The sequence below is a fragment of the Typopeltis vanoorti genome, chromosome 12, assembly GCF_054136105.1.
Source record: "Typopeltis vanoorti isolate ZY-2024b chromosome 12, IOZ_Tvanoo_1.0, whole genome shotgun sequence".
Classification (NCBI taxonomy): Eukaryota; Metazoa; Arthropoda; class Arachnida; order Uropygi; family Thelyphonidae; genus Typopeltis; species Typopeltis vanoorti.
Window position 1 is genome coordinate 16,393,536 of NC_143560.1, and position 15,862 is coordinate 16,409,397.

Here is a 15,862-nt window from a genome sequence, read left to right on the forward strand (position 1 = left end):
ACACCAGACTTGTCTCATGTTGATCAGCTGTCCTTCATTGTACGATATGTGAAAGAGCATTGAATGTGGAGCGTTTCTTGCATTTCATTCCTAATGTAAGTCACAAATCTGAAGAGTTACAAGAGACGGTTTTGACTTCACTAAATGAGCTCGGTATTGATGTAGCAAATTGCAGAGGGTAGGCATATGATAATGCTAGTAACATGTCAAGCAAATACACAGGACTGTAAGCAAGAATTCTTGAAATAAATCCATTGGCAGAATTCACACCGTGCAGTGGACATTCTCTGTCTCTAATTGGTACTTGCGCTGCCGAATCCTGTCCGTACTCTTCCTCATATTTTGATGTCCTTCAGAAACTGTACATATTTTTCACATTTTCAACACATTGCTGGAGTGTTCTAGGAAAGCACCTGGAAACTTCTGCAAAAGTAATCAAACGTCCTTCGCCTACTCGTTGGTCAGCTCATGATGATGCCTGTTGGAGTCTTCGTGAGGGATGGACGGAAATAATTTCCACTTTGTCCAAAATTGAAAATGACACCACCCAGAAGAAAGTTATGCAATGTGAAGCAAGTGAGATTCAATAACAACTTCAGTCAATGGAGGTTGGGATCATAACCTGCCTATGGGCAGGTCATGAGGGGCAGCACTTTCTGTGGGCCTATGGGTGGGGAAATACCTCAATATGCCACTGCATACAGCATTAACTGTATGGAAATAGCTACCCCTGGGATAATTGAGTGTGAGTGCAGGAATCACTGTGAACAGCTGGGTGTGGTTTTGAATCTGAATGGGCTGGTAATGATATACAAGGGTAACTGTGGACACAAGGCAGTGTTTGCATTGTGAAAATTACATAATTTTCCTGTTTAATGTTAGAACATCGAAATCTCAAAAATCTATGGTAGACAGTTTTAATATGTTACTAATTTTTCATTTTTCAATTACAGATTTGCACTGCCACAGTTACAAAATTGGCAGAACCTTTAATGTGGATCCGTTTGGATGGTGTCAATGTTACAAATTCTCACCAAGTAGTTCCCATTGACTCTCAAGATATATTTCCAGTTGGATGGTGTGAAAGTAATGGCTATCCCCTTAAATCTCCATGCCAGAATAAGCAACCGAAAAATATTCTCAAAAAATCCACATCTATTTTAGAGGGAAGACAAAAGTTGTTAGTATTTTTACAGTATTTTATTTACTAAAATATAATTCATTTACTTATAAACAAGGGAGTATACATTTTACTTTAATGTACATTAGAAAGGTTGGGCTATGTAATATAATCCAGCATGAGATTTATGCCCTAATAGGAGTTCAGTTAGACGGTATGGTACAGTCTTGTTCGAGAAGCTATTTTTTGTTCAGCAATTTAAAGGATCGTTAGTTAGAAGGAATGTTCCATGCCTTGTGGGGGAAGCACTGCTCTTGGGGCAGTGAATACTTTTCATGTTATCGTTAAATTAAATATAATCATTAAAGCTTTTTGGTTTCATTAATTTAAAAAAAAAAGTAGTAAATAACATTTTAGGCATAATGGAATTCCCAAAGCAGATAAAATAATGTGACTATTAGAAGATTCCTGAAGCAGGGAGAAAGTTATCACTGTAAACAAAAACAGTATTTTTAGTTTGCAGTGAGTTTACAATCACCCCTATTATGTCAATCTGTTACTTATCTAATTCCTCAGATAGCCCCATTTCTTTGCCTTCTTATGTTGATAGTACTGATCATGATCTCTGGTGATGTCGAGTTGGGATGTGTTTCAGTAGGTGCCTTTTTGCTGTTCACCCTTGTTCCCTTGAGAAAATAATGAGAATACGAGGCTAATCTTCTTGAATGGCAGGCAATATCAAGTAGGGTGATGTGGGCAGATATCAGAATTAGGAACTGGATAATGAGACTTATTTGTGCCTATGGTCCACAGAAGTTCTACTAAGATAGAAATGGAGGAGTTTTCTGAAGCTTTAGAGAAAGCAACTGACACAATGAAAGAGGAAAAGTTGGTAATTTTTGGGGATCTAAATAGCAGAGTAGGAAATGATTGTCAGACATGCAAAAAATCTTTTGGGAAAATTTGGAGGAAAGAGTATAGCTAATAATAATGGCAAATACCTGTTGGATTTCTGCTCAGAACATGGACTTGTTATTACTAACACAATGTTCCAACATAAAAATGTGCCCAAATGTACACGGAGAGAAGAGGCAAGGAATAAGAAAAGTCTAGACTGTGTTATTGTTGATAGTGATGTTTTGTCACATTTTATCACACTGTTGTGTCCTGAAGCAGGACACTAGAGTGTACAGAGGATTTGAAATTGGAACTTATCACCATTTAATCTTAAGCAGGATAAAATTGAATTTCATATTGAAAAGAAGAATTTGTAAAAAAAGTTTTAAAGCAAATAAAAAATCTCGGAGGAGATATATATGTAGAAAGTATTTTTAACTTGGGTATAGTTATGTTAGACCTCAATAAAGGTCGAAACCGGTCTGGGTAGTGGCCTTTAATACAAAACATCATACATCCCCTTCTTGGAGATGTGTTTTGGCATTAAGGGTAAATATTAAGATTAGTGATCAGAGCTTGCTCCACTTTTACCACGAGTTGCCTTGGTCTTGCACTACCTGTGGGATCAGCTAGTCTTGCATAAATTGCAGGTGCAAACTTGACATTTTGTCTATTTGCTTACTTGGAAAAAATGGAGTAAAACCAGGTTTAAAATTGCTTGGTATCTTTAACATAGCCAGCTTTGTGCATGATCTCTGTCAGTTATATTATTAGTAGATTAAAAATGAAGTTTGCGATTATAGTCAGTGGTATCCATGAGTACCACTGCATTTCCTTTGCTTCTCATTCCATCAACACCAGTGTTAGATCCTGAATGGAGATCTTTACAAGCAAATTGCAAGCTTTATTCAGGATTTAACATACTAAATATTACTAATTAAGGAGATACCTGCACATCAGCACATAATTATGAAAATTTCCTTGTGTCATGTGATAATATGTATTCTATATGTGCTATATACTGAAGTTCATTCCTGTATAACTGAATTCAGAAGCAGAGAACTTTGTGTTAGACTAGTGAGAATTGTGTAAGGGAATTGTAAAATTATTTGTAAATCCCATTAAGCTGTCTAATACATTACTAATTTTCCAAACAGATAATAAGTAGTAATCCAAAATAATCGTATGTAATCTGTATGAGTTGAGCGTAGCGCCAGAGGCTGTACCTATGCAGAAAGTGACGTCAGAACGACTACCTGGAATACCGTGACCTAACAGATTAGGGAGAGTGTGGGATCACCCAAGGGACATGAACTGTGAGGTTCGTGCGGTAAAAGACACATCGAATAGAGGGCGCACGAAAGGGGAATAAAGGACGATGCATGCCATATTACAGGCTTTTTCTTCTTCGGTTCCTGGATTCCAGCTTTGGAAGTTTTGTTGGGTAATTCGTGAGAGAGCAGTGGGTCGATTACAATGATGTCGGCTGACGAGGCCTATTCCTGAGAATGCTTGAAGATTTCCAAGCGAAGCTGACCATGATATGACGGCCTATGCAGAATCCAGCCTTCGTAAAAGGTCCCATTGTGGAGAACGGAGGAAGTTTCCTGAGAAGCAGCAGAAAACACGTCGAAGTCTGGAAGAGATTCAAGGACAGCATAGTGCATCGCCAGGCGCAGAGATAGCCGATAGATATACAGGAAGGTAACCCAGATCTACATGTGATAGCATCAAGACAGTCAGAAAGGATCGGGTAATATAAAGAATTTCATTCTATGTTAAGATCGCTTTGAAGAAAGAGAATTTTGTTTGAATCATATGCTAAGGACATTTTACTAGAGAACTTTTAAGTGAAAATTTGATTGAATTAGTTGAACCCCATGGGAAACAAAGAAAAATTGTTGATAGGCAGTATTTTGATTGAGAATGACTAGAATTGACTAATGAAATTTAGAATAAGGTAGCTATTGATAGAGTATTAATGAAAATGTTTAATGTGCATTCAATGAGTAATTTGTGAAAAGAATTATAACCTAGTAGTGTTGTAATTACACTCAATCTTATCTTTTCGTAGTTGAAAGATTTAGCTTACTTAACTTCATTGATGTGATTTAGTATGAACCCTAACTTAGTGTGAGTTTTGTTCTATTGAATATTTGAATTTTCTTAACTGTAAATGTTCTGTGCTTTTCCAATAAATATGTTTGGTACCTTATACCTGAGTTTATGCCTGATTACGAATTCAAACCACCACTTATGAAATAGAACCTTTTTGGCAGGAAGGAATTTAAATATTATTGCTTAAGTGAGGTTCAGGTCACGACTGCTAACTGAATCTGCATGGTGCTAGCATAAGATTAATTATTGTGCAAGTCCCTTTTGAATTTAGAATTGTTTCCCTGAACAAAAGTCTCTTCTGTTATAGGATATTGGCTGGCGCAGCATAATATAAATTTTGCAGTATCCAAAAAGGAAATAGTACTGAATTAATATTTAAAGATACAACAGTAGATTAGATAGTGGGCTAATTAGAGATAGAATAAAGTAAAATATAGAGAAAGCAACAGCGTAACACTAGACATGTTGATGTCTAGTTAATGCCACAACACGGTCGGTTCAAATTCAATCATTTCTATTGTTCAGTCTATTGTTTTGAATCATGCGAAGCCCTATACCACCATTATAATCTTAATCAGACAGACTGTATGCCTATCTCTAAGTTTTGGGAAATGATTGTTGTTAATTGTTTATAAATTAATTAATTATACATCTATACCCATGTCTTTGGACTCTAATAGTGTTTCCTCCTACTGTACACCTGCAAGTGAGACACGTGATATTATATACATGCTGTATGACTCATTCTTCTATTCAGAATTTAATTGTTATTTCTAGTTCTTCTGCCTTCTCCCTGACTGAAGCTCAATGACATATTGAGTGAAATACATAGGAGTAATAAATTCTATTTAGTTTTCTCTTACATGTGTGAAGCAGTTATTTAAAAAATTTTACTTCCTGTTAAAATATAAACCAGGTAGTTATGACAAACTTAGGTGACAGCCTGGAACAGTGCCATTGTTTAAGAAGCTACAAGAAAAGAATGTTAATAGCACATGAAAAGTTGTCAGGGATTATTTTAGAGAAGAGTATTAAACGACATAATGAAGGCCAAAAGAAAATTGTGGAGGGAATATAAAAAAAAGGAGATTAGTACAGAGTACAAGCAAGAAGGATGACTAGTATGGTAAGAAAGGCTAAATTAGATTATGAGAGAAAATTAGATAAACAGACATCTCTGGAGTGGTGGTTAAATTATCGGAAAAGATGGTTAAAGGTAAAATCCAGGAATGAGTGGATAAGAATATGATACTGCATAGTAGGTAGCATGACTTTGTAAACAGTAGGTAATTTAGTAATTTACTAATAATAATTAGTAATTTACTAATATTTATAATAGAGTGGCAGAAGAATTAAATAAGGAAAATGGCTATACTATGATACTACATTGAAAAGGCATTTGGCAGAATACCTCATGGAAAGCTATTACATAAGTTGGAGCAAATGGAAATGGATATTAAGCTAGTGGCATGAATGGGGGTGTGGAGGTTGCTAACAAACACCATAGAGTAATATATGATGAAGTGGAATCTAAGAGAATGAGGTCAACTAGTGGAGTATCTCAAGGCTCTGTACTAGGGCCACTACTATTTACTTTATATATTAATAATATAGGGGATGTTTTATGGGTGGATATTCTGTTGCTTGCTGATACATAACTTGGGGGAAGGAAATAGTTGATAAAGGTGATATGGATACTCTGTAGGATTTAAACAAATTGGCATTGTGGGCAGAGGAAAATGGTTGTCAATTTATGTTAGAGGCTTAATGGAGTGAAACAGCACTGAGAAAGGATTAAAAATATTATTTAATTCTTCCAATATTTCATCTGTCACCGAGACATCATCAGGGAGTACAATATGAGACTTAATACACACAAAGGCAACACAAAACTAAGTGAAACATGTTGACAAAAGACTAGTTCTTATTTAGGTGGAGTGGGACTTAGGACTCTAGTCTTTTTTCCACGTGCTTCACTTGGTTTTCTGTTGCCTTTGTGTGTGTGTGTGTGTGTGTGTGCACGCGCATGCGTGCGTGCGCACTACAAGTCTCATATTGTACTACCTGATGAAGTTTCATTGACTTTAATTAAATATTGGAAGAATTAAGTAATACATTTAATCATTTCTCAGTGTTATTTCACTCTATTAAGTCTCTAACATGAGTTTAGAAGTGTCAACATTAATTGACATCCCTTAATACATGGGTTGTCAATTAATGTTGCAAAATGTAAAGTATGCACTTTGGGATGAAAATGTCACATGCTGCATAGCACCCTGATAGCACTGAATTGTAGGAAATTGATGAGGCTAGGGATTTCAGGGTAATAGTGGACAGAAGGTAAAAATTCCAAGTGCATATTGCAAAAGTTGACAAAATAATTCAACAAAGGATTACTTGGATGTTGAAAAATACACTAACAGGTAAAAATGGGAGTCTATTATCCCAGTTTATAAGGTGGTTCATCTGTAGCTTGAGTACTGTGCACAGATTTTGTCATTTGGTTTCTTTGGGGATCAAGAGGATCCAAAGACAAGTAACCCAGCTTGAACCAAGAACATTTCATAGGACTAGGGAATGTTCTCTATGTGGATAGATTGATGTGTGCAGGTTGCAAAGCGTAATTGATAAGCAGAAAAGAATGGGCATGATAGAAACTTATAAGTCACTGATGGGTTCTATAAGATTGATACAAAGGAAATTTTTCAATACATGATAAGTAGGGAGAGAAGAAGAAGAACAAGGTCACCTCTGGAAGTTGATTAAGTGGTTATTAAGGATGTGCAGACTAAATTTTTTTGCTTAGAGAATGAAAAACAAGCAGAATGGATTGTCAGAAGTAGTGGTGAGTGTCCTGACAGTGATTGAATTTAAGGAGAATTATTATAGGTATTGTGTGTATAAATGTTAATGTGGGTCTCCAACAGTGAGTCTTCTGACTCTATGGAGATACCCGTGTGATAATAATAATAGTGACTTTGGAGAACAAAATAAAAGGATCTTTATTTTGTTCCTTCTTCATAACAAGCTTTATTTCATTTTATATGTTATAAATATTTTTTTAATCTTGAACCCCATCATGGATATTTTATAATTACAGTAATCTACTGTTTATCCAACCACATGGGGAAAGGCAATTTGCTGTTCTGATGACGTTCTGATAAGCAGAAAAGAGTGGGCATGATAGAAACTTATAAGTCACTGAAGAGGTTCTATAAGATTGACACAAATGCTTATTGATACTTGATAAGTAGGGGGAGAAGAATAAGGTCACCTCTGGAAGTTGTGTAAGAAAGTGGTTAGTGAGGGTGTGCAGACTAAATTTTTTTTGCTTTTATCCCTATTATTATCCCTATTGGATAAATGGAGTACAATAACCTGTTGCTGTACCAGAAGTCTGTTGACGTTTAATGGTTGGATAATTATGGATCGTTGTTGTGAAGGTCAGATAAATGGTAAATTACTGTACTTGGTTTTCTTTTTATCATATATTTTATTTTGTGTGCAACAAAGTCTTCTTAAACTTGAACCAAACCTGGATGTTTTATAATTATTTTATCTTTTTTTCATCAGAAGAATTTTATTTTATATGTAATGAAGTCTCTTGAAACTTCAACCTTACATGGTCATTTTATAGTTATTGAGTTGAAATTCCTGTTGCTTGTTGTATTCATATTTTACTGGCAGAAACCACTTTAATAAAATGACTAATTTATGCGTGAGAAAATCTTTTGAACTTTGACACAACTGGGTTTTCTCACTTAAATACGAAAGCGAGTTAAACTCATAGAATTTTACTAAATTAAACTGAATGTTACTTCGACATATGTCACTTATTTTTGGCATAATTCATCTCCAGGAAGATATCAAGAGAAACAAATAAAAAGATATAAAATGCTTTAAATAGCCATTATTTTACAAATTGAAAAATATTGACTAGTTGGTTCAGTCGCATTTTATCAGGCACATCATGCATAGTCTGTATATTGTTGGATAAATCTTGTATGTGATTTCTGGCATAATCGTGAATGTTACATACACTGATTAAGGATTCCCAGATATAATGAAATATAATTCCTTGGTTTCTGTTTAATTTGCTGTTCAAGTGATTTTCCTCATATTATTCTTTGAACATTCTGATGAAATTATTTTGCTCTAAGCAAGGCTGTTTGAGCTACCATTATGACATTTTTCAAGGATGTGTGCCAGTAGCAAGTCGACTTCTTTCTTCTTTTATTTTCAACACCTATGTGCTTCTTTTTATGGATTAAAAGCCTCTCCCTGTTTGATCCATGTACCCCTTTCTGCAGAAACAAAGGATCGTTATACCCAAGTTTGGTTAAAGAATGGAACACTGCCTTTAAGGGAATGTAGGAAGCTTTTTTAAAATGTTATCCAGTTTGAAACTGTTCCATTGACGGACTTCAGTAATTCTGTAGTTAGCAAACGATGTGATATTTTGGACTAAATGTGTTTTGCTTAGAAAGTGCTGAACAAGTGATATAGGTAGGTTACCAGGGGTGGTTGTGAATACATTCCTAGTGAATATTGATTAGTGTGGTTCTCCTGTGTTGAGTTTACAGACTATATAGTGATTTTCGAATAATACTAATAATAATTTCAGACAGCTTTGGTACTATGCCGAAAATTTTGCTACAAAAAATTATACAAGTTTTTTAATCAATTAATAATCTCATTCTTTCTTGCCATTATGCTGTGTTGCTATATTACTTAAAGCCTGTCAATATGATGATTTGAGTTTTTTCATTTTATCATATAAAATAAGCTTTAAACAAATGACTTGATTCTTGATTTTGATCACATCAGTGATCTTTTATGTAAATATAAATGATTTTGCACATAAATTGTATTATTTGGATATCTCTAACAAACTTTTTTTCTTTTGTTAATAGGAAGAAAGACGAGACAAGTCAGACAAACTCACAGAAAGGTAATTTCTGAAATAATTTTTTCCTCTCACTGTTAGACACATGTAATGGTTTAATATCATTTTTAAATAGCTATATATGTGCATAAATGATGTAAATAAAACATTAATTTACATCATTTACACAAACAAAAAATTTAGAATAATTTTTACAAATGTAAAAGTTATTCTGAATAGCTTGGCTTTAAGGAAACACGCCAACCAGTTTGGTCATCAATCTATACTATTAAGTCTTTCCATTTCGACAGTAACATTGTCACATTTACTGATTACTATAATATTCACTATTCACTTTATCTTTTGTTTTTAACAACCGTAACAGTAATAGTGTGAGGTAAGTTTAGCCAGTGGCCTATCTCAATGCTTGATATACCATCATCACTAAATTTAATAATTTTAATCTTAGCATCTAAGGTAATAGGTTTATACATCCACTTCTTTTTATGCAAGGAACAATACCCTTACTTTGAATTCTACTTGCCATTTATTAACCCGCGTTAGTAAGTTGGGGTGTCACAGACCCCAAAGATTTTATATTGACTATAACTTTTTAACCACCTCACCAGCACTGGGTTAACAACAATTAAATAAAATGATAGTTATAAGCAGTTTATAATTTGCACCAAAACACACACACACACACACAGAGAGAAAGAGATGGCTGTAAATTTTTAATATTATGATAATTAATTATTTTGTCCTCAATATCTCGGCTGTTTTGCCTTTGTATCAATTCTACTCTTTCTCCATTATCTTTCCTATGTGTACTCTAACTCTCTGTTAAGTACTCTTTACCTTGTTCTAACTTCAGCCGATTAATTTATTTCCACTTGTGATCCCTTATACTTCCTAAAAGTATTAGCGCCATTAGTGAAAAGGCCTCTAGAATAGGCAACTCATGGTTATAGTTAACTATTTCTCACGCGATATAATTCAGGGAAAATTTATTTGTTTTTCGACTGCGCCACCCTGAATTAATGTTATAGTATACAGGAAGTATAGTTATAACACTTATAGAATAGATCACTTTCTAAAATAATACCTTAAATAGTCAGTCATGGCAATTTCTCTAATTTAAACACACAGGTTCGGTTATTTTTGTGAGACAGTGCATTGGTCAAAGGTCAGGCGATAGTTTTAAACAAACAAAACGTTTATTTTACCTTAAGCACTATACAATATGATACACATTAAAGAATTTCTCTCTAATGCCTATTTTTAAACTTAAATCGTAACTTTACAATTTAGACCTGCAATTCACAATGCTTGAATAACTTGCTTTACGAACACTAGGAAATTACTGGTTGTTACAATCAATATCATTGGCTAACATTCTTCTCAATAAATATACTAGCTAATTTTCAGCCTCAATTACATAGTGATTCATACAACTATTTTAACAAAGCTATGTTCAGCAGGCATACAATTCTTAATGACTATCTTAGCATTAATGTATTAGAATTTACTCACAATTTCGTAGAAACATATACAGTCCTACAGTCTTGAAGATTTGTGGTGGTTCTGCTGACTCAGTCCTATTTCCTAGCCTTTGCTGAATGGCTTTTGGCAGTCGTCCTGGCGTAGTCCTCTTCCGTGATTTGTAGCATAACCCACTGTCAGTTTAGGCCCTATTGTTGGCGCTACATAACTGGTCGCACGTGGCATGTTCTGCTACTGAAAATACATCTCCGTAGAATAATCTGCCTCTCTTGGGTTTTACCCGTGCCTAAGGGTAATGATTCTACAACGAAATATGGAGGTCTGAGCGGACCAATGGGCTGCAGCAAGACAACAAAAAACCCTTTCTAGGTTCTCAAGACCTCTTTTATATGATTCAGAAGCTCCTTGTTTTTATGGTTGGAGACCCCCGAATCTTCTGTAAATAACTAACGTCACTGTTGTCTTGACCTTCAACACATTTGTTTACTTTCAAGTCGCCATCATAATCTTGTCTAATCCCCTTAACTGAAGGCAAAATTACTTTTAACATTCTTTTACATCAAATCAACATAATGTACAATTTTAACCTTTACAGTATTTTTGTAAATTGGGAAAAATTTCTATATCATTCTTTTTGTTAGTTAAATTAACTTTACAAGTTTAGTTTACAGTCAGCACTTCTCCTTTAAAATATAATAAGTTACAATTTTTGTTCTCTCCACATGATTTATCATCATCATCAAATTCCTGCCTATTCTACCTATTTCCAACGATTCTGCCTATTTTCGTGTACCCTCAGACTTGTAGCAGATTTATTTAGAAGTATAACATCATCCGCCTAAAGCAAAGAGCTGACATTAACATCTCCAATTTTGATATCATGTTTAATACCACTTTCTTTCATAATATGATCCATATATCCCTATTTTCGTGTACCCTCAAGGGGTGTACAGGATATGATAGTACAACATAAAAACTTTACATCATTACCAACATCCTATCTACAATTTTCTTCCAAATCAGTCTGTTACTTGTCAAGACTCCAATATTATCAGATCTTATATTTCTGTCGTCTAAGGCACTTTGTACCGTATCAATCCATCTATATCTTGGTCTTCCCCTGGATTGTTTTCCTGCCGACCTGGCAGAGAACACTTGTTTTGCTAATCTTTCCTCGCCCATTCTGTTTAGGTGACCATACCACCTGAGATTAGCTCTGCTAACACATTCCTGGATGCTCACAATGTCAAGTTCTTTCCTAATATCCTCGTTTTTAATATGATATTGCCATTGATGCCATCTGTTCATGCCTATAATCTTTCTCAGGACTCTCATATCTGCGGCTTCTAGTCTTTGGTCAAGTGTTTTACTTCTGACCTACCTCTCAGATCCATAAGTTAAAACTGGTTTGAACACTGTCTTGTATACAGCTAATTTAGTGTTCTGACTAATTTCTCTCTTATTCCATATGAATTTATTCAATTGACTTCCCACCATACAAGCTTTCTGATTCTGTTGTCTATTTCTATATTTAATTTCCCATCTTCAGTAAAAATCGTGCCTAAGTAGCTGAAATGTTTTACTTGTTCCACAAGTTCTCCATTCGCAACACAGTTGACATTTTCAATGATTCTGCCTATTTTCATTGTCTTTGTCTTTTTATTGCTGACTTTCATACCATATCTATTACAACAGCTATTCAATTTAGTCAGAGAATCTTGCAGACTTGTAGCGGATTTATTTAGAAGTATAACATCATCCGCATAAAGCAAAGAGCTGACATTAACATCTCCAATTTTGATATCATGTTTAATACCACTTTCTTTCATAATGTGATCCATATAGATAATGAATAACAGAGGGGATAATGTACATCCTTGTCTCACATCAGATTTAACATTAAACCATCTTCCTGTACTTCCTTCAATTCTAACTGCTGACTTACAACTCAAATAAAGACTAAGTATTGCTTGATATAATGCCCCATTGACACCATATAACTGTAGCCTATTGAATAGCTTCTCTCTCTTGGCAGCTTGTCATATGCCTTTTCCAAATCGACAAAACTTAAATACAGATCTTTGTTATATTCCTATGCTTTCTCGACTATTTGTCGTAAAGTGAAGATGCGATCCTGACAGCCTCTGTTTGGCCTGAATCCAGCTTGTTCTTCACCAAGCTTTTCTTCCACAATTCTTCTCAACCGTTTCTCAAGTATACTTGCATAGATTTTGCCAGGAACTCTCAGTAGGGAAATACCTCTGTAATTCTCACATTCAGTTTTATTTCCCTTTTTATATATGGGTACTATGAGAGCTCTACTCCAATCATCAGGAATTCGTCCCTCTGTCCAGGCTTTCTGAACTATGCTGTGCAGCCACTGTAAGACTCTTATACCACCATACTTCAGCTTTTCTGGTCGAATATCATCTACTCCAGCTGCCTTTCCACATTTCAAGCCTTTGATGGCTTTTTCTACTTCAAGGATGGATATGTATTCCTGACTGCATGCCTGGTCAGTGTTTTTTATCACTGGGCTGTCATCACTACTTGTTTCATTTAGCAGTTTTTCAAAGTAATTACTCCATACTTCAAGGATATCTTTTTCTCCAGTTTTCATGTCACCTTTATCATCTCTAACTCCTTTTACAGCACTCTTTCCTCCATTCCTAAGCTTCTTCAACAACCTCCAGAATATTTTGCCACCTTCTTGATATTTATTTTCTATATTCTTGCCAAAGTCCTCTCATGACTTTTGTTTAGCTAGTTTTACACAGTGTTTAGCATTCTTGCATTTGTCTCTGTATTCTCTAAGAGAACAAGCTGACTTATTTGTCAGGAACTTTTGATATGCTTTCTTCTTTTCTTTCACTGCCTCTTTAACTTCCTCTGTCCACCAGGGAGTTCTGATTTTTTTATCCTTGCAGACAACCTCACCACATGATTCTCTGGCAGAATCAATCAATGTTTTCTTCAGAGTTTGCCACTGAATCTCCAAGGTTTGATTCCTGTTCTCAAACTCTTTCATTTTTTCTTCAATAATCTTTGTGTATTTTAGTCTACAGTTCACATCTGAGAGCTGCTCAACTTTTATTCGCTTTAAAACTTTCTTACATGTTATTCTTTTCAATATGCAATTCAATTTTATCCGTCTCAAGACTAAATAGTGATCACTTCCAATTTCAAATCCTCTGTACACTCTAGTGTCCTGCACAAGGGAGAAAAGATCACTATCAACAATAACATAGTCAATGAGACTTCTTATTCCTAACCTCTTCTCTCCATGTGAATTTGTGCACATTTTTATGTTGGAACATGGTGTTAGTAATAACCAGTCCATGTCCTGAGCAGAAATCCAACAGATATTTGCCATTGTTATTAGCTTTGCTCTTTTCTCCAAATTTTCCCAAAATATTTTTGTATGTCTCACAATCATTTCCTACTCTGCTATTTAGATCCCCAACAAGGACCAACTTTTCCTTTTTCATTGTGTCAGTTGCTTTTTCTAAAGGCTCAAAAAATTCTTCCACTTCTACCTTAGTAGAACCTTCTGTGGGACCATAGGCACAAATAAGTCTCATTGTGCAGTTCCCCATTCTCATATTTGCCCACATTACTCTACTTGAGACTGACTGCCATTCAAGAAGATTAGCCTCGTATTTTGTGTTGAATACTATGGCTACTCCTTCTTTTCCTTGATTGTCATTGCCTGAATATAACATTTTGTATTTATTGCTCAGAAAGATCTCACCAGTTTTGGTCTTTTTTTGTTTCAGTCACTCCTATTATGTCAATCTGATACTTATCTAATTCCTCAGCTAGCTCCATTTCTTTGCCATTCAGGCTTCTTACGTTGATGGTACCGATCTTTAACTCTGGTGATGTTGAGTTGGGGTTTGTTTTCAGATTTGTTCCAGGAGAAGACTTTTCACTGTTCGCCCTGGTTTTGTATTTATTGCTCAGAAAGATCTCACCAGTTTTGGTCTTTTTTGTTTCAGTCACCCCTATTATGTCAATCTGATACTTATCTAATTCCTCAGCTAGCTCCATTTCTTTGCCATTCAGGCTTCTTACGTTGATGGTACCGATCTTTAACTCTGGTGATGTTGAGTTGGGGTTTGTTTTCAGATTTGTTCCAGGAGCTGACTTTTCACTGTTCGCCCTGGTTCCCTGCCGAAAACAACGGGGGCCTTGTTTAACCGGACGAAGCCCCAGCCGGCATGAAATTTTGTCATGTTGTACCATCATTTTTTATTTTGATTTAACCAATTAGAATACAATTTGGTCGGCTAAATCCCCAATTGGCAGCCCATCCTCATTCGTTCAGTATCCAAGTAGATGCTCAACAGGGTGCACCACGAGAAGGTGAGGATTGGACATCAGGTCAGAAGCCCTGGTCGGTTCTCCGCATTCCTTTTAAAGGCTATGTGGAGGTCTCTTCTCAGTTATACAGCTTTGACCCTTAAGCACCCCGATGATGATGATAGTAAATTTAATTTATGGATGTAGATTGTTTATGTTAGATAAAAAAAAAATAAAACGTAGATAATTTGTCTTCATTATGGGTCCAGATAACAAAAATGTTGCCTATATAATGAACCCAAAATGAAGGCTGAGGGTGTATGGACGAGAAAAGGATGTCTTCTAAATGTTCTAAAGAAAAGTTATCAAGTGTGAGGTGAGATTGGACTCCCTATTGCAGTTCTTTCAACCTGACTGTAAAATGTATTTTAACAAATGAAATATCCAGAGTGCATAACAAAGTCTAAGAATTTCACTATGTCCTGTGGAAATGCTTCTAAAAGTGATGTAGTGTATCCCCAAGAGGAATATTTGTGAAGAGAGAGAGAAATTCTCTTTCAAAGCTAACCACTGTATCATTGGGTTGTAGGGAAATGTTTTGCACTTATAATATAATAAAAAGTTGATTAGAAAATATGTGTAATCGACTGTTTATGTTATCAGTGAGGCTTCCAATGAACAGTAGCCTATTAGTAGTTAATATTTTTGAGAGTGAAAAGTTATACCCCGGATTTTTGAACAACACGGGGGGGGGGGGGGGCACTCCTAATCCCCTTGTTGTTCAGGGTCAACTGCTGTGTGTATATGTATATTATTTATTTATTTTTATTTTTATTTTTTTGGTATTTTTATTTTATTTTATTTATTTGTTTATTTTTTTTTTTGGGCTGATCCACAAACCCTTCTCTAGAGACCAAATATGGAACTTTTTCATGCCACTTCAGGCCTCCAGTAAGTGGGGTAGTCTCATAATGGTTGTTTGTAGATATTTTTAGGTGGGAGATGAATTTTGCAGTGTGAGACCACCATCCCATTTA

At 35.2% G+C, this 15,862-nt stretch overlaps 1 protein-coding gene across 2 annotated transcripts in view; it reads left to right on the forward strand.

The window, feature by feature from the left end:
* LOC150100599 (scm-like with four MBT domains protein 2) overlaps nucleotides 1-15,862 on the forward strand; it is a 226,997-nt gene that overhangs the window by 146,210 nt on the left and 64,925 nt on the right. For both annotated transcript variants that reach the window (XM_090401434.1, XM_090401435.1), the window contains 2 exons: nucleotides 954-1,180; nucleotides 9,049-9,086. In XM_090401434.1, the coding sequence (XP_090257560.1) occupies nucleotides 954-1,180; nucleotides 9,049-9,086 (265 nt within the window). The remainder of the gene's footprint in view (nucleotides 1-953; nucleotides 1,181-9,048; nucleotides 9,087-15,862) is intronic.